The sequence below is a fragment of the Protobothrops mucrosquamatus genome, unplaced genomic scaffold (genome assembly GCF_001527695.2).
Source record: "Protobothrops mucrosquamatus isolate PMUCROS unplaced genomic scaffold, P.Mucros_1.0 scaffold6, whole genome shotgun sequence".
Taxonomy (NCBI): domain Eukaryota; kingdom Metazoa; phylum Chordata; class Lepidosauria; order Squamata; family Viperidae; genus Protobothrops; species Protobothrops mucrosquamatus.
Genome location: NW_015386393.1, coordinates 4,196,183 through 4,214,068, shown reverse-complemented (window position 1 = coordinate 4,214,068; position 17,886 = coordinate 4,196,183). Strand labels below are relative to the sequence as shown.

At 42.8% G+C, this 17,886-nt stretch overlaps 1 protein-coding gene across 1 annotated transcript in view; it reads left to right on the top strand.

Annotated features, from left to right (window-relative positions):
- ARHGAP45 (Rho GTPase activating protein 45) overlaps positions 1 to 17,886 on the top strand; it is a 59,659-nt gene that overhangs the window by 5,703 nt on the left and 36,070 nt on the right. Inside the window, exons 2-3 of the mRNA XM_029282979.1 lie at positions 10,670 to 10,976; positions 16,564 to 16,707. Coding sequence (XP_029138812.1) covers positions 10,670 to 10,976; positions 16,564 to 16,707 — 451 coding nt within the window. The remainder of the gene's footprint in view (positions 1 to 10,669; positions 10,977 to 16,563; positions 16,708 to 17,886) is intronic.

Below are 17,886 nucleotides of genomic sequence, written 5' to 3'. Positions count from 1 at the left end.
AAACCTAACAAAAATTCCACTATAATAAACTATTAATAATAATAGTAATCTAAAATTTACTCATAAGCCAAATGAAACTTTCTAGTCCCATATTTATTCTGAATATAATCTATCCATCTTCTCCAGACCGAAGTGTATCTTTCTTGTGAATGATCCTTCAAATAAGCAGAAATCTTGGCCATTTCTGCTAAGTTTGAGACTTTAAGCGTCCATTCTTCTATAGTAGGCAAGCAATAAAGAGGTGGATTTCTGAAGGAATGCCTCTTTTGTGACCAGTAAATGCATAAAAAACTTTATTTTTCCTTCCGAACCACCATTCTGTTGACATATTTAACATTTCATGCAGAAATCTAGTTATTCAGAACTGAACTCAGTGAACCCCACAAAGGGAGTACTTTGTTCAGATTCTAATGCAGTGGATTTCAAACCTGGCGACTTTTAAGACTAGCGGACTTCAACTTTCAGAATTCCCCAGTCCACACGTCTCAAAGTTGCCTAGGTTGAAAAATATTGCTCTGAGGCCAATATTGGCTTATTTGTTTTTTTGTACAGTGCAGAAAAAGAGGAAGTCGTCAGATCTAACACACTCTGAGACAATTTGTGGTTTCTTTTTCTCCGCCTTTTTAGAGCAAGGAAACTGGTAGTAGGCGGGTTTTTTCTCTCTTTTCTATTCATTTTGTTATTATATTTTTAAAAAACAATCCTCCTGCAGGTTTGTCAGAACTAAGATGGGCAAGAAAAAACTGCAGTTTCTGTGTCAGAGATGGAGATGTTTTCTTTTAATTTAACAGCTTTGTGGAATATACTACTTAGCGGCGTTTTCAAAACCGCTGTGTTGCCTCCTTTGCAAAAGTGGGTGGGGGTGAGGTTTTGCTAACTTGGCCCCTCCTGATGCTTTGCTATCGAAGGAATGCTTGGCAAGCAGATGAACAGTAAGTCCGCATACAGCCCGTATTCTGCTGAACTACGGAAGAAGCGTTCCAAAGCTGGAGGAAAAATTCTAGATTCTGTCTCCTTTCGAGCTAGTGCCTGGCTGAAGGTAGGATGATTTTTCAAAGCAGTCCTACATAAGTCCTGTATAAGGCAAAGAGGAAGCAAAACTGAATCCTGTGTGGTGACTCGGCATAGTTCAGCTCCAATGCTGACATTGGGTGGATTTGATCCTTGACATTCCTGCTCCACAGATCTAGGCTGCAAAAAGCCAGATGACCACTAGAAGTCAGCCAAGGGGTGGTTATCTTTCTCTTTGTTGCCATCTAGAGGTTGCTTGAGTTGTCACAATCCATATCTGACAGCCTAACTTCCAATAGGAGTCCAATCCTAAAGGTCTCACATGGACTCTTGGTGGCTCTCTTGAAACCAGAGGAATCTTATTAATTTATTGGATTTATATCTAGAATGATGATACATCCTTTATTACAGAAAGCTGTCCTTTAAATTTATTTTATTTAGTGATTTATTTTCTTGATTTTACTCCTGAATTTTCCTCTGTAAAGCGAAGTTATAAACATCAACAGTTTTTTAATCCCTGTGAACTGCTTTTAGATTTTCCCCCTTTCAGGTTTTCCTTTTCCCCCCCAAGAAAATATGAAACCCTAGTGAGTATTTATGACAACTGACAAAATTTTGAAACCAAAACGGAATGTAAGAAATGAAGCATTGGAATTAATCCTGAATTGTTTTGAAAAAAACCTTTAAAATCCTCTAACAGTTTAAGACATAAGGAAAGAGATGTATCTGTACAGATTTTGTAGATACTGAGAGAGTGGGAGATAAATGAATTTCTTGAGGAGACAGGAAAGGGGGAATCTTTGGCAGACTAATTGGCTGCCAACATCAGAGGAATATCAAAGGAATAAAGCTATTAATTTATTTACTAAATTTATATGCCATCCATCTCACTGTCAAGCCACTCTATCAGCATCCGTTTTGATAAAATGCATCTTTCTAAGACAGGAGTCCCCAGAATTGGCAATTTTAAGACTTATCAAGTTCAACTCCCAGAATTCCTCAGTCAGCCATGCTAGCTGGAGAATTCTGGGAGTTGAAGTCCACAAGTCTTAAAGTTGCCAAGTTTGGAGACCTCTGTTCCAAGATATAACGTTCCCCTATTTTGCTGAGTTAAAAAATTATATTTTCTTGTAGATTAACAAGTGCCTTAGGTTTAATTTATGCATTTGATGAAGAACAGGACCCATCATGACCTCTCAAATGTGATGCAGTAATCAAGCAAATGAAATAAAAAAACATTGAAAGGACATGCTTTAGACAAAGTATTAATCCTGTAATGAGCTTCCTGTCTCCAGGCTCGTCCCTCCAATTTTCATTAAAAAGGTTAGAAGCAGCTTGGGCTGGAAAATTGTCCAAAAGGCCTTTGTCTCAGTGTTACCGGCTTGTGCAGTTGCAGGGCAAATATCAAAAAAAAGGTGGACACTAGGAAAGATATCCATTCATAAAAGTTATTAAATGGTCCCTATATTTGCAATATTAGATGTTAATTCCTTCAGCACACTAGGATACGTCTGACTTGTGTTTCTCAAACCTCAGCAGCTTTAAGATGAGTAGACTTTAACTCCCAGAATTCCCCAGTCAGCTAGGGAATTCTGGGAGTTGAAGTCCACTCATCTTAAAGTTGCTGAGGTTGCAAAACATTGTTCTGGACTGTGGCGAGGCAGGTAATTACGGTACTTCATGGACATGACTCATAAAAGGGGTGTTTTCGTTTCTTTTCGTAGTCCCTCATCCTGGTTTTTTTTTTTTTTTTGCCTTCAGCCCAGGAATTGCTTAGTGTAGGCATCAGCAAAGGAAGGTGGGAGATTAATTAGAATTAAGTGTCTAGCAGGTACTGGGTGCCAGCTACGACAAACGATGGAAACAATGACCTAACTGAGGTTAGAGCTAGGTTTGTTATCTCACAGCTTGCCAGGATAAATAGGAAGAGCTAGCAGCTAGCTTGTTTAAGCAGCTGCTCTCCCAGGTGTTAATTGAAAAATGCGGGTCAATCACAGGACATCCAATGTGGGAGGCAAACTTGAACTTGATGGGCTTGGAGGTAAAGGTATTGAGGTATTCTGCAGATGCTCAGAGGCAATCTTGGCATGCAACATGTTCAGTACCAAAAGTACATTGAAGTGAGCCTTAATTAAGCTCTTTTGGACATAAGAGGGAATATCTGAAAGCATATACCTTTTTGCAGAAATACCAAGTGGTATTCCCTAAGAAGATTTGCTGTTAAGAGAGATAAAAAATCCTCAAAAATATTAGAAAACAGCATATATATTTTTAGTTTTGCTGCCTGTCAGTAGACTGGATTTTTGCAATCCAAATATGGTAGCTTTAAGCAAAGGGACTGTATGGAAGCAAATGTTTGGGGAAGTATGTCCCCCTTGAGATGGGATGGGAGAGCAGGGGATTCACATCCCCAACATGGTGGCCCCAGTTGGGTTCACACCTTATAGTAAACCCTTACAGCACATTTTCCCAACCTCAGCAATGTTAAGATGGATGGACTTCAACTCCCAGAATTCCCCAGCTGATTCCACACATCTTAAAGTTGCTTAGGTTGGGAAATACTGCTCTATGCAGTTTGTTTTTCTCTGTATGTATGTATCAGCCTACCCAAGTAAATCAGACAGAAAACACAACAAGATGAACTAATTCTACTTTATTGAAAGGCTACATTAAGAGAATCTAAAAATCTAGAGCAGGGGTGTCAAAGTGCCGGCCCGTGGGCCGGATGCGTCATGGCAAAACCATGCCCACCCCATTGCCGGCAATGGGAAAAAAGTCGCGATACGTCAGGCGATGTTGCGAGTTTGATACCCCTGATGTAGAGGCTAGATCGCTGTCACTTTTAACTGCTTGACCTGTTAGGGTGAGTCCTTCCTAAGTTTCTTCCTGACCATTAAACTATGGGTGCTCCTGGCTCCCTTGTCTGATTGTTTCCATGGCAACATCTCTTCTCCTCATCCCCCAACATCATCCACACATTCTATTACAGTATATTGTGAATCTAAGTGATTGTAATTTGTAAACAATGGTGCAATGGATAATAACCACAATAATAAATTACATTTGTGATTTACTGCATGCAAATGCAGCCAACTGTAGTTTATTTACAAGTTGTGGCTTAGTTTTGATCCACAACTGTAATGAATGATTCTCACTGATGAAATTGTACCACCTGTTCATATGTATAAGCTTTTATGGGTTCCAGCATGCGGTGGTCTTCACATGTATTGGATTATAATTTCCATTATTCTCAACTACTGTGCTGACTGGGGATGATGGAAGTTGCAGTGCTATACAATACATATGGAGGCTCTGAATAAATTTTTTTATACAGTCTCAACCTGGTTAGCAGGAAGTAAATAATAAATTGCAGTCTATTTAACTTGGTTTCTTTGAAATGCTTTTACCTGGATGTGTATTTCATTTCATTTCATTAGATTTCATTTCATTTCATTAGTTGCTCCAGTCATCAGCTGGCTGGCTTACAATTCTACTATGTGTAAGCAAGATTAAAATAGCAAAAAAATAAATAAATAACCAGACAAATAAATGGTGCTATATTACATAATAGAATATTCCTATGCTAATGAATAATAAAAACCCATGTAATCATAAACTACACAGGAGGAATCTTGCTCAGTTCCTCCCTCTCTCAAAAGTGTGCTGAAAAAAAACAGGTTTCAATATCCTTAGCCAAAATGGCAGCACATTACAAATATAAAAAAAGAAGTACCCTATAACACATTGCAGTGAAGACGGTGGTTAGTTTTAATGATTAGCTTAATCCAGGGGTCCCCAATCGTCGGTCCGTGGACCGGTACCGGGCCACGGCATGCCCACAACCGGTCCACACAAACAAGCAAAGCCCCATCTGTGGGATGCAGGCAGCACACAAAACCACGCATTCTCCGGTCCGTGGAAAAACCTTTCTACACGCAACCAGTCCCTGGTGCCCAAAAGGTTGGGGACCTCTATAATATAGTTTTAAAGATATATATTTATAATCTATATCAGGGGCGTCAAACTCAATTTCATTGAAGGCCACATCAGCATTGCAATTGCCCTCAGGTGGTCGGGTGGGTGTGCCCAGGGTGGGTGCGGTCTATTGGGTGGGCATGGATGGAGTGGGTGTGACCTACTGGGTGGGTGTGGCCAGCTCTACATCGTTCGCGTCAAGGGTGCCTATGGGGGCCTGGGCAGGAGTGGGATAGATCTGAGGGTCTCTGGCAGAAGGGGGTGGGACCGGGGCAAGTGCCAAGGCATGGTCCACCGGGGCAAGTGCCAAAATGGCCACCACAAAATTGTACATTGGCTCCCGGCTGGCCTGGGCCAGGGCCAAGGCAGCGGGGGCCGTTCCCTCACTGTTTCCAGGATGGCTTCGTGGGCCACATGAAACCACTTCGCGGGCCACATCTGGGCCCCGGGCCTTGTGTTTGACATGTCTGATCTATATGGCTTGGTTTTTAGGTATCATCAGAGCCACTTTCTTCAGGGTATCTGTGGGTGGGTTACAAAAGTCAGGATGGTGGCTAGGATATTGCAATTGTGGGGCACACAGAAAGGGGTGCAGCCTTTTTCTTGACTTTTCTGAATGCCTGCAGAGACCCTGTTTTCCATATATAAAAGCAACCAGTGAGCCTTGCAGGCTAAACCAGCTAAGAATCACAAATGGACGAGTTAATTCCATTTTATTGTAAAACTATACAGTTAGTCCTTGACTTATGACCACAAATGAGCCCAAAATTTATGTTGTTAAGCGAAACATAACTTGTTAAGTGAGTTTTGCCGCATGTCATGACCTTTCTTGCCATAGTTGTTAAGTGAATCATTGCAGCTGTTAACTTAGTAACCTAGTTGTTAAGCGAATCTGGCTTCCCCATTGACTTTATCAGAAGGTCACAAAAGGTGATCACATGACCTGGCAACCCCCGTAAATGCGAGTCTGTTGCCAAGCTTCTGAATGTTCATCATGTGACCACGGGGATGCTGCAACGGTTGTTAGTGTGAAAAATGGTCATAAGTCCCTTTTTTCAGTGCTGTTTTAACTTAGAATGGTCACTAAATGAACTATTGTAAGTAGAGGACTACCTGTATTGACAGAATCTTGCTAGTCTGAAAGTACAATCTCTCTTCCTCACTCCCAACTCCCATTTCCTATAGCCTGAGAAACTAGGGAGGTTTCTTCTGAGCCTCTTCCTCCACCCACTATCCAGTTGTGGGCTACGCTGTCTCTTATCTAACTATTCCCTTGGCAGTGTCTCTACCCAGTCTCCCAAGGTCTTTTCCATACACCGTTACACAACCGGACAAAACATTGTGGTAATCTTCTGGTTTTGTAAGGTGAATTTGGGCAGGGACTTGGAGGCGCTACTTTTCTGTTATGGCTCCAGGCTCCTCCATTTTGGAATTGATTCCCTCTCAAGACCCAAATTAGCGCCCTCATTATAGGCATTCCAAATATGAAAAATGTTCCCAAAGGCATGGGAGGACTGAGGAGTGATTGTCTCATTTATTATTCATTCTTGTTTTGGCTAATTTGGTTTTGTATCACTATAGTTTGCATTTTATAGATTTATGAATGCAAGCTGCCAAGAATCTGTGTAGTTTATGACAGCATATCGTTACATTAAATCAGGGTGTCTAACCTTAGTAATTTTTTAGACTTGTCGACTTCAACTCCCAGAATTCTGGCTGGCTGGGGAATTCTGGGAGTTGAAGTCCACAGGTCTTAAAGTTGCCAAGGTTGGACACCCCTGTATTAAATAAATGTTTAAGTCTGAAAAGAAAAATGCAAAAATAAGAAGTGGGAAAAGAGAAGAGGAGAAAACAGACCTGACACCAGTTCTTAAAGTTATACTATAATCAAGTGATGGAAAGTTTCAGCAACATAGCAAGGTGGATTTGGACACATCTTGACAGTGCATTTGATAAAATGTTCATTTTTCACTGTTATGCAAAGTCACACCATGGCTTATTTCCTTTGGGCTTTGCAGTTGTATGACGTTAGCATCGGTGGGTCAGTGGTTAATGGTTTGTTTATTTGTTAAATGTCGCCACTGAGAGCGACATCAATGTTTTGCATTTGGGCCGACCCAATCACTGGCAGCTTATTCCATAAAACGTTGATGAAGCAAATTGTGTCACATGGTCCAAAGTGTGAAGCCCATCACAGGCAGTGATTTTATAGCAGAAGGAGTGGAGGGGGAAGGGTGTGTGGTTTCTCAGTTGGTGACGAAAATGCCCGTGTCTGCTGTTTACTCACTGCAACACGCTTGAGCAATTGTAGCTGAGTTCTCCACCCATTTCTGAGTGGCCGAAAACAGCACAATACTGGTATGACATTGTCTCTCTGTGCTGCTGATCCCCCTCCTGCCCCTATTCTTTCTCTCCCTAGTCATTATAGCCCCCTCCCTAATCTTAAAAAAACATAGAAACATAGAATGTAGTGCTGGAAGGGACCTTGAAGATCTTCTAGTCCACATCCCCCTGCTTAAGGCAGAAGTCCACCCATCTTCACCCAGCTGTCTAGGGATTTCTGGGAGTTGAAGTCCACCCATCTTAATGTGGCTAATGTTGAGAAACACTGATGTCATGTTTGCCCATGTGACTATAATGTCCTATGCATCATCAAAGCCCCCTGCCTTTAAACAAAACAAAATAATTTAGAATACAGTAATAACAGTATTCTGTTCATGTATACAAAGTCCGGATTTGCACAATACCCTGGACCACAAACTTGCCAATTACTTTTAGAAAAGGCTGTTGTGCATATCTAGTCCAAGTGATTATTTAATGGTTCTGCATGTCATGAAAACCCACAAATTGCTTAACGAATGAAGCATTGTTTCATGTTAAAGGTGAAATGCAAACCAAAGGTTTCCAGGAAGGCCAACTAAAAATTTCTTCCTTATTCTGGTACATCAAAACAGAAGTCTTGGGCTGAATGCTGGGATTTCAATTGATACAGCATTTGGGATGAGTTCACACAACTAAATAAACAAGAAAAAAGTGAAGGAAATGATTGGTCCATTAGTGGGGGGAAATGGCAAGAAGGTGACAAGCAACAGGGAGAAAGCAGAACTATTTAACTGGTTTTTTGCATCTGTCTTTATACAAAGGGAAAAAACAGACCAACCTACCAAAAATAGTGCCATAAAAAACAGAATAGAAACGCAAGTTAAGATAGGCAAGAAAACGGTAAGTGAGCACCTGTCCAGCCTAGATGAGTTCAAATCACCAGGACCAGATGGATTATACCCCAGGGTTCTCAAGGAACTGGCAAATGTGATCTCAGAACCATTGAACTACATTTTTCAAAGATCCTGGAGCACTGGGGAACTACCGGAGGACTGGAAAAGAGCTAATGTAGTTCCCATCTTCAAAAAAGGAAAAAAAAATGGACCCAGGAAATTACAGACCTATCAGCCTGACCTTATGTACATATGTACATAAACTATATATATAGTCAATACATGATGGAGTTGCATATGGAAAGTCTCTGGGGATTTCCTTAATACCGTGGTGGCGAACCTATGGCACGTGTGCCACAGGTGGCACACAGAGCCCTCTCTGTGGGCACATGTGCCATCACCTCAGTCCTAGGCCTTCAGCTGGGTTTTATAAAATCTTTTCGCTTTAGGCCTCCGCCGTCGTGTGCAAAAAAAAAAGGTTCAATCAATCAATTTCAACTTCTCGCGGGGAAAAAAAAGATCTCGCAAAGTTGGGATTAATTGAACTTTTTAGTCCCACCCCAGTCTGTCGTTACCACTGTAGCCATGCCCACCCAATGGGCCACACCCACCCAATGGACCACGCCCACCTGGCATCCGACGATACATAAGTGGGTTTTGGGTTGCAGTTTGGGCACTCGGTTTCTAAAAGGTTCGCCATCACTGCCCTAATATGTGCTCAAAGGGCACTGTTCCACAATATGCCACACGGTCTGCTTTGAAGCACTGCAGCTACATTTCAAAGGAGAGAGCTTTTCCCATTTATGGAGGAGGTGCTTAGCACACCTGCCATGTTGAGTACTAATTCTATCTGCAGTACTGGGAGTTAATTGTTTGTTGCAGTGATCCATTCCTTTGGTTTACTTCCCTCCTTCCTCTTTTCCTCATGCTAATATAGCCAGTCCTCAACTTACAACCATTCATTTAGTGACCATTTGAAGTTACAACAGCATTGAAAAAAGGGACTTATGGCCGTTTTTCGCACATATGACCATTGCAGCATCCCTATGGCCACGAGATCAAAATTTAGACACTTGGCAGCCGGCATATATTTATGATATTTGCACTGTCCTGGGGTCATGTGATTACCATTTGAGCCGTGGTGGCGCAGTGGTTAGAATGCAGTATTGCAGGCTAATTCTGCCGACTGCCAGCAGTTTGATTCTCACCGGCTGAAGTTTGACTCAGCCTTCCATCCTTCCGAGGTCGGTAAAATGAGGACCAGATTGTTGGGGGGGGCAATATGCTGACTTTGTAAACTGCTTAGAGCAGACATGTCAAACACAAGGCCCGGGGGCTGGATGCGGCCCGCGAAGTAGTTTCATGTGGCCCGCGAAGCCATCCTGGAAACAGTGAGGGAACAGCCCCCTCTGCCTTGGCCCTGGCCCAGGCCAGCCGGGAGCCAATGTACAATTTTGTGGTGGCCATTTTGGCACTTGCCCCGGTGGACCATGCCTTGGCACTTGCCCCGGTCCCACCCCCTTCTGCCAGAGACCCTCAGATCTGTCCCACTCCTGCCCAGGCCCCCACAGGCACCCTTGACGTGAACGATGTAGAGCTGGCCACACCCACCCAGTAGGCCACACCCACTCCATCCATGCCCACCCAATAGACCGCACCCACCCTGGCCACACCCACCCGGCACCCCCTGAGGGCAACCGCAATGCTGATGCGGCCCTCAATGAAATTGAGTTTGATACCCCTGGCTTAAGAGAGTTCTGTAAAGCACTATGAAGCGGTATATAAATCTAAGTGCTATTGCTATTGCTTTTTGTGACCTCCCCAGCCAGCTTCTGACAAGCAAAGTCAATGGGGGAAACCATATTCATTTAAAGACTCCATAATTCACTGAAGAACTGCAGCGATTTGCTTAACAACTATAGCGAAAAGGTCATAAAATGAGGCGCAACTTACTTAACAACTGCCTCACTTAGCAACAGGAATTTTGGGCTCAGTTGGAGTTGTAAGTCAAAAACTACCTGTAAATTTGGAATAAAATAAGTCATGATGTAACTCTGGTATAGTTGCATAATGATTGCCTTTGTTGCTTTATTGGTATGTACACATATAGCCTTCCACATCAATAAAATGCATGTACCAAATACATATTTGCAATCCCTGCTTGGTTGCATTTTCAAAGAGAACCTTGATGCAATCCTTAATGATATGTCAGGTATGAAAGACCAGGACCACACATGAAGATCCAATTAAACTGATGTATTGCTAGTTACGCCTCTGCACAGACGTTTTTGCAACTAATAGCTCCTGCCTGGAGTTAGATAAGAGTCCATGGAATTCAAGGGAGGTTGTGGCTACGTAGGGATTCTAGGTTGATTCCTCTTTTGACTCCACCCCTAGGTTCTGCCACGCCTTCACTTATACCACTTTAACTCTCTCAATAATCAAAATGGTTTTGATTCTTCTCCCAGGAGCTTCCACGCCGAGATGGCCTGGATGCATCGACTTCCAGCCTGGTGGATTTTTCTTCATCAGCCAGCGCAGCTACTCTGAAGCGACCCACAAGTCTCAGCCGCCATGCCAGTGCAGCAGGATTCCCTCTGTCCCCTGCTATTCCCAGAGGTCTTGCCAAACCTCACAAGCCCCACAGTACCTATAGTCCCAATGAAATCAGCGAAGGGAGCCTAACAGAACCAGAGGATATTTCACAACTGCTTGCTGACGTGGCTTGTTTTGCAGAGCGCCTGGAGAAGCTGAAGGATGTTGTATTGCAGGAGGGTGAGTAATATTGCACGCGCGTGTAAAAAAATACCATGAGTTAGGGACCAAGCTCATGACTTGACACTCCATGAGGGTCTGAGAGCTGCTGCTATAACTTTTAGTTAATTTGTACTTTGCTTCCTCCCAACACGTACATTTTGTTGCCAATGCACCCAACAGCCTTGTCCAAATTGGTGTCTTCCAGATTTGGCATTTCACTCCCAGAATTTCCAGCAATGGTAACAGAAAGTCCCTATATTTTTATGTATTTGTATCCTGCCTTTATTATTTTTATAAATAACTCAAGGCAGCGGGTATACCTAAATACTCTTTCCTATTTTCCCTATAACATCAACTGTGTGAAGTGAGTTGGGCTAGTTGTCATCTAGCCATCTTTCATGCCTAAGGCAGGACTAGAACTCACAATCTCCTGGCTTCTAGCCTGTTGCCTTAACCACTCGACAACACTGGCTCTCATGCAGGGGGCAGGTTGGGAAAACCTAGTCTACAATGATTAAACACTGTAAAAAAAATAACCATACTTACATAAACCAAAGCTCTTTGAGATTCTCAATCATTTTTAAGAACATAAAGTGGTCCTGAGACCAAAAAGTTTGAGAACCGCTTAGTAAACTATGATTAAATATAAGGGCATTGTGCAAACATAGGTTAAAAAAATTGTGATACACTGATATGCTTAGATTACACAAAGGTTGGAGGGGCTGTAGTGTTTCTTCAATAGTGGGATGAGAAATTAATGGAGTGGAGAGAGAGAGTGGAGAGACTGAAATTGTAGAAAATTTTATTGATGCATCATATTCTGTACAAAATGGAGAGTTTAAACAAGGGTGCACAAGGATATACAGTAGTTCCATAGACTTATCTATAATAATTGCAATAACTTGGCTGATGTTCTGTAATGATCCCTACTTTGCAAGGGACGTTCGAAAAGTTTGCCCCTTGCCTAAACTATTTCTAAGGCACTTGTAGTACACCACAAGACTTTACGTACTGCTTTTACAAGCAGTCTAATTCATTGAGTGCAGAGCTTCTACCTTATAAAAATTCTGCCTTTCATATTGGGGTGGAAGACCTGGGAATATTGTTTCACGAGAAAAGCCTTTATGATGGATGACATCAGCTGATTTCACAATGGTTTGCTTAGCCATGCTCCCAAATTGGTTGACATGTCAAAGAAGGCAGAAGGATGGGAAAATGCCATTTCCTGCCTTTTCTGCCTTTTCATTTGTCTGCTTTTCCTGTTTACAGGATGCTGTGACAGCTGGCAGCGCCCTGATAAATCTTCCAGGGGTGCACCAGGCTTGGGTTATTCTGTGCTTCTCTCCTTAGACTTTGTGGAGACAAAGTCTAGACTGAAACGATAGCCAAACACTAGCAAAGAGAAGGGAGTGGCAAGGAGCAGAGCCATGGATTAGGTTAATAATCGTGGATTAAATTAACCATAGCCAACTGTATTGCGCAAACCAGCTGTAGGCCTTAGTCTAATATTCAATTACCCAGTTTTGGGTGCTTCAGACCACCCTCTTTGCATTCAACTCAAACATATACTTCCTCAAAGTTGTATGGATGGAAGAGTGCAAAATGCTTTTGCAAGTTTAAAGCAGAAGCAGGGTGTATTGTAAAACCCTCCCCTCTTTACCCTATCATCCCTAGAGCACTTTTTTAAAATTGCATTTTTAGAAATATGTTTTGTTTCTTATAATGAGGGGAGGAGAGGAGAGGAGAGAAATCGAGGTGGTAGAATAGAGGGAGAGGAAAGAAGGAAGGAAGAGAGGGAGGGAGGGAGGGAGGGAGGAAGGAAGGAAGGAAGGAAGGAAGGAAGGAAGGAAGGAAGGAAGGAAGGAAGGAAGGAAGGAAGGAAGGAAGGAAGATCTTACAATTCTCACCCACCTCAGCCTGTAAGGCCACCATCAGGATATTGTGGGAGGTTCAGTCCAAAATATTGGGTGGACACAGAACAAAGTATGGGCAGTCCTCAACTTATGATAACAATTGGGACCAGAATTTCTGTTACAAAGCAAGGTGGTTGCTAAGTGAGTGATGCCTGATTTTATGACTTTTTTTTTGTAAAACGGATCACTGTAGTTGTGAAGTGAAACATGTGGTCATTAAGTCAATCCAGCTTCCGCCATCTGACTTTGATCGTTGGAAGCTGGCTAGGAATGTTGCTAATGGCGATCACATGACTTTAGGACAGTGTTTCTCAACCTTGGCAACTTGAAGACGTATGGACTTCAACTCCCAGAATTCCCCAGCCAGCTGTGCTGGGGAATTCTGGCTGGGGAATTCTGGGAATTGAAGTCCATACCTCTTCAAGTTGCCAAGGTTGAGAAACACTGCTTAGGACATTACGGCCTTTGTAAATATGTGCCCGAATTTTGATCCTCTGACCTTCGGAAAAAGCTGTGATAGTCATAAGTGGAAGGATGGATTGTAAGTCATCAGTGCTGTTTTCTCAGTGCTGTTGTCGCTTCAAGCAGTCACTAAACGAATGATTGTAAGTCGAGGACTACCTGTACTTATTTCTTATTTGGAACTGAGATTTCTAAGGCTGCTTAACTCAACATCTCCCAACCTGGACATGCCCTCCAAATGTGTGGAGTTCTACTTCCAGAACCTTCTGGCAACTGTCCTTGATGAGGGCTGATAAAATTAAAAAGGGAACATTTTTCATTTTTACTTCTCTATCCCTGTCACTACTGGTTTATTTGCCACCTCCTTGAAGAAGAATTCTGGGAAGCTTTCATGATCTTTTGTGGCGCTGAGTTGCTCTCGTTACTTCCGTGGACATGTTATCATTTGTCAACAGGGCCACCTGCACTTTTTCTGGCACAAGAAATGTGCTGGATTCATATGTTGCACTAGGTCTGGGCTGAACAAACTTAAGAGCAGGGATGCAATTGTCCAAAGTCCCTGGTGTCAATTGTCCAAATTTCCATCCTATCAGGAGATATATAAAACCGACAGGGTGTACAGTATGCCTTAATCAAAGTTACTATCATTTTCAAACACCAGCACCTTCCTTCCTGTAACTTTATTTTGTCTCAAAGAGTCCTTTAAAAGATGGACTGAGATACAGGTAGTCCTCGACTTACAACAGTTCATTTAGTAACCATTCAAAGTTACAACGGCACTAAAAAAAGTGACTTATGACCATTTTTCAGACTTACGACTGTTGCAGCATCTCCATGGTCACATGATCAAAATTCAGATGCTTGGCAACTGATTCATATTTATGACGGTTGCTGTATCCCGAGGTCATGTGATCACCTTTTGCAATCTTCTTACAAGCAAAGACAATGGGGAAGCCAGATTCACTTAACAACCGTGTTACTAACTCAACAACTGTAGTGATTCACTTAACAACTGTGACAAGAAAGGTTGTAAAATGGGGCAAAATTCAGTTAAAAATGTTTCGCTTAGCAGCAGAGGTTTTGGGCTCAATTGTGGTTGCAAGTTGAGGATTACCGGCATTAATAACCAATGTCTCGGAAAAGATGCATAGCTCTCATCTTCCTCAGAGTACACAAGCCCCACAACCACGTCAAAGTAGTGCCTCATTGGGAGATTATGATGATGATGATGATGATGATGATGATTCAAATTCTTTTTTTAAAAAAAAGAATTACATCTAGAAGGCTACCAAGAACCACTAAGAGTGTTAAAAGGGATTACCAAGGTGCAGCCAAGGCCATTATTATCTGCACTGCTTGCAGCTTTCAGATGGTCTTCAAGAGTAGCCCCATGTACAGTACTTTGTAGAAATCCAACTGGGAGATAAACAAGGCAGGAGTGACTATTTAGAGCAGGGCTTTTCAACCAGTGGTACGGGTACCACCTGTGGTACATTGGCACTGGCAGGTGGTACGTGAACATCCTAGAAAAGTGGTAGCGGGGGAGGGGAATGAGCTGAACCGGTGGCAGCACCGCACAAGCCTGAGCGAGAGATAGCTGGAGCTGCAGGGCTGTCAGGGCTCAGCGGAAGCGCCAGGATCAGCACCAGGCTCCAGTTGGACCTCAGCGCTGATCCTGGTGCTTCTGCTGAGCCCAGAAGAAGCACCGATCAGCTGGAATGTTGCAGCATCTCCAGGGTCTTGTGATTTACATTCAGATGCTTGGCAACTGCTTCATATTTATGACGGTCACAGTGTCCCAGGGTCATGTGAAGTGACCAAAACCTGCTGCAACCACCCAGCAGACGGGGGGAATAAAAACCAAACATCCCCCCACCCCACCCCCGCTGCCAATCCTCAACAGAAATGCTCACAACAATGAAAACCATGGATAGGAGGAAAAGCGCCGCCGGGCGGGCAGGCAGGCAGGTGTCTTGCTCGGCTGTGCCTTGGGGGACACTTTTTTCAGTGCCATTGTAACTTCGAACAGTCACTAAGCGAACTGTTGTAAGTCGAGGACTACCTGTACTTTATCACTTTTTTCCTTTTTTTTTTTTTTTTGGTCCTCAAGTTTTTGACACCTTGCTAGGCGACTGGTGGTACTCGGATGTTGCCGTATCCTGAAAGTGGTACAATGGGTGAAAAGGTTGAAAAGCCCTGATTTAGAGGACTCTCAATTCAGAAACAGGTGCAACTGGCATACAAGATGGAGTTCTGCAAAGGCCCTCCTGGACACCGCTGCCCCCTGCTGTTCAAGAAGAGTTGTGATTCACAGGTGGGGTAATGCAGCCCCAATCAGAACCAAAGTTGGAAATTCTCTGGATCTGTATCTTAAGGGGCCCAGACATTCAGACAATCTTGCTCAGGTTGAGTTGAAATCTATTCTTCCCCATCCAGAACCATCCCAGTTTTCAGACAATGATAGAGCATTGAAACAGCATTCCTGGGCCAGCCAGGGACAGAGATGAACAGTTGAGTATCATCAGGATATTGATGGTACTTAATCTCATGCTGAAAGATAAATTCATCCAGTGGCACTTGTGTAGTAAATAGAGAATGATGCTCTGAGGAACTCCAAAAAGCAGGGGCTGAGGGTTTGGTATTTTTGTCTACCTATAGGCAGGCATGTCAAACTCGCGATGTCACGTGACGTTGCACGACATATCGGGACTTTTCCCCCATTGCCGGTAATGGGGTGGGCGCAGTTTCGGCATGACGCATCCAGTCCACAGGCCAGCAGTTTGACATGCCTGACCTATAGTGTCCTTCCCAAGGACCTGGGATAGACAGATATTTGTTTGATGGAGTTAAAGGTACTATTGCAGGATGTCAGCTGTTCCAAGTAAAGCTGCCTTTTGCAACTGACTGATGGAGATTTTGTCAATGCCAGTGGTGTTCAAGGGGTGCTCCAGATTTTTGGGATTGCAGCCAAGGCACCTATGATTATTGGTACTAACTTTGCTTTCTTTTGCCATAGTTGTTCTGCTTCTATTGGTAGGTCTTTGTATTTTGTGATTTTCTCCAGTTCTTTCTCTTTTATTCTGTTCCCCCAAGGTTCTGTAACATCCACTATCCAGAATTTTTTGCCTTTTATATCGACAGTTATTTTATTATTACAGTTGGTCTCGCAGTCAGTCAGTTGTATTATCAAAGCCCTGTGTCTTCTCTTATTTTTTTTTTTCTTTTTGCAGATGGCCTAGAATCTCGAAGGTCACTTGCCCACGAATGTCTTGGAGAAGCCTTAAGAATTCTTCGGCAAGTCATTAACAAATACCCGCTGCTCAACACCTTGGAGACCTTGACAGCAGCCGGGACCCTCATCTCCAGGGTCAAAGGTCAGTGAGGGGATGTTCTGATCAGGAACTTAGCTTGGTCTTGATTTGATCTCACGATTAGCCTCTTAGGAGTGTGCTCTTTAAAGCATGACTAGTAAGAATGTTCAAAGCAGTGTTTTTCAAACTTGGCAACTTTAAAATGAATGGATTTAAGTCCCAGAATTCCTCAGCCAGCTGAAATCTACACATTTTAAGGTTGCCAAGTTTGAAAAACACTTAACTTCAGTATCCCACTCCTTTTGCTTTAGGGCACTAGAGAGAGCAAGTAACATTATATGTGTCATGATGTTATCCTGTAAATGATGTGAATTATATCATCTGCACAATATGACTGGTGCAAATTACGCTATTTGCATCATCTGTCCATGGAGGTCAGGATGCTCATGATGTCAACATGGCGTACTTCAGATAATCTGTGAGTCCAGCGTTATGAATATATGCAGGCTTCACAACTGTCCTGAGCGAGCTATATGTGGTTTGTTTGGTTTTGATTTAATATAATGTGTGAATCCAGATGTTGTGGCTTATAAACCACAGCTTGTGGCCTAATGTACACGCAGATGCAATAAATTATGGCCTAGTTAATAAATCATTAAATGTTAGCACATTTTGTGAACCAAATTAATAACTTCCAGAATAAATGTTCCCTTAGTATTATAGTGTGTGTACCATAAACTGTTGAGTAGAGATGTTAGTACATTTTTGTTTGGTCTGCTTTTTAATTCACTCTTCCTGAACAATACATTTATTTTTCTACAAGTAGCGCTCAGCTTATGAGTACAACTGAGCTCAAAATTTCCATTGCTAAATAAGGCAGTTGTTAAGTGAGCCATACTCTATTTTATGATCTTTTTTGCCATGATTGTTAAGTGAATCAGTACAGTTAAGTGAATCTAGCAAAACTGGCTTCCCCCATTGACTTTGCTAGTCAGATGCTCTCTAGAAAGGTTGCAAATGACAATCCCAGGACCCCAGGATATGGGGTAGGGGCGGGGGGGTGGCGGTCGTTATAAGGGAGAATTTATGTCCAAGGGAGACCACTGTGCCTCAGATAGACGGTGTTGAGTCCCTTCTTGTGAAGTGGGGGCAAGGGGTGCAAGTGGGCTTGTTGATAATATACCTGGCCCCCTGCTATGTGTCAACGGCCCTGCCTGAGCTAGCTGACGTGATAGCCGCGGT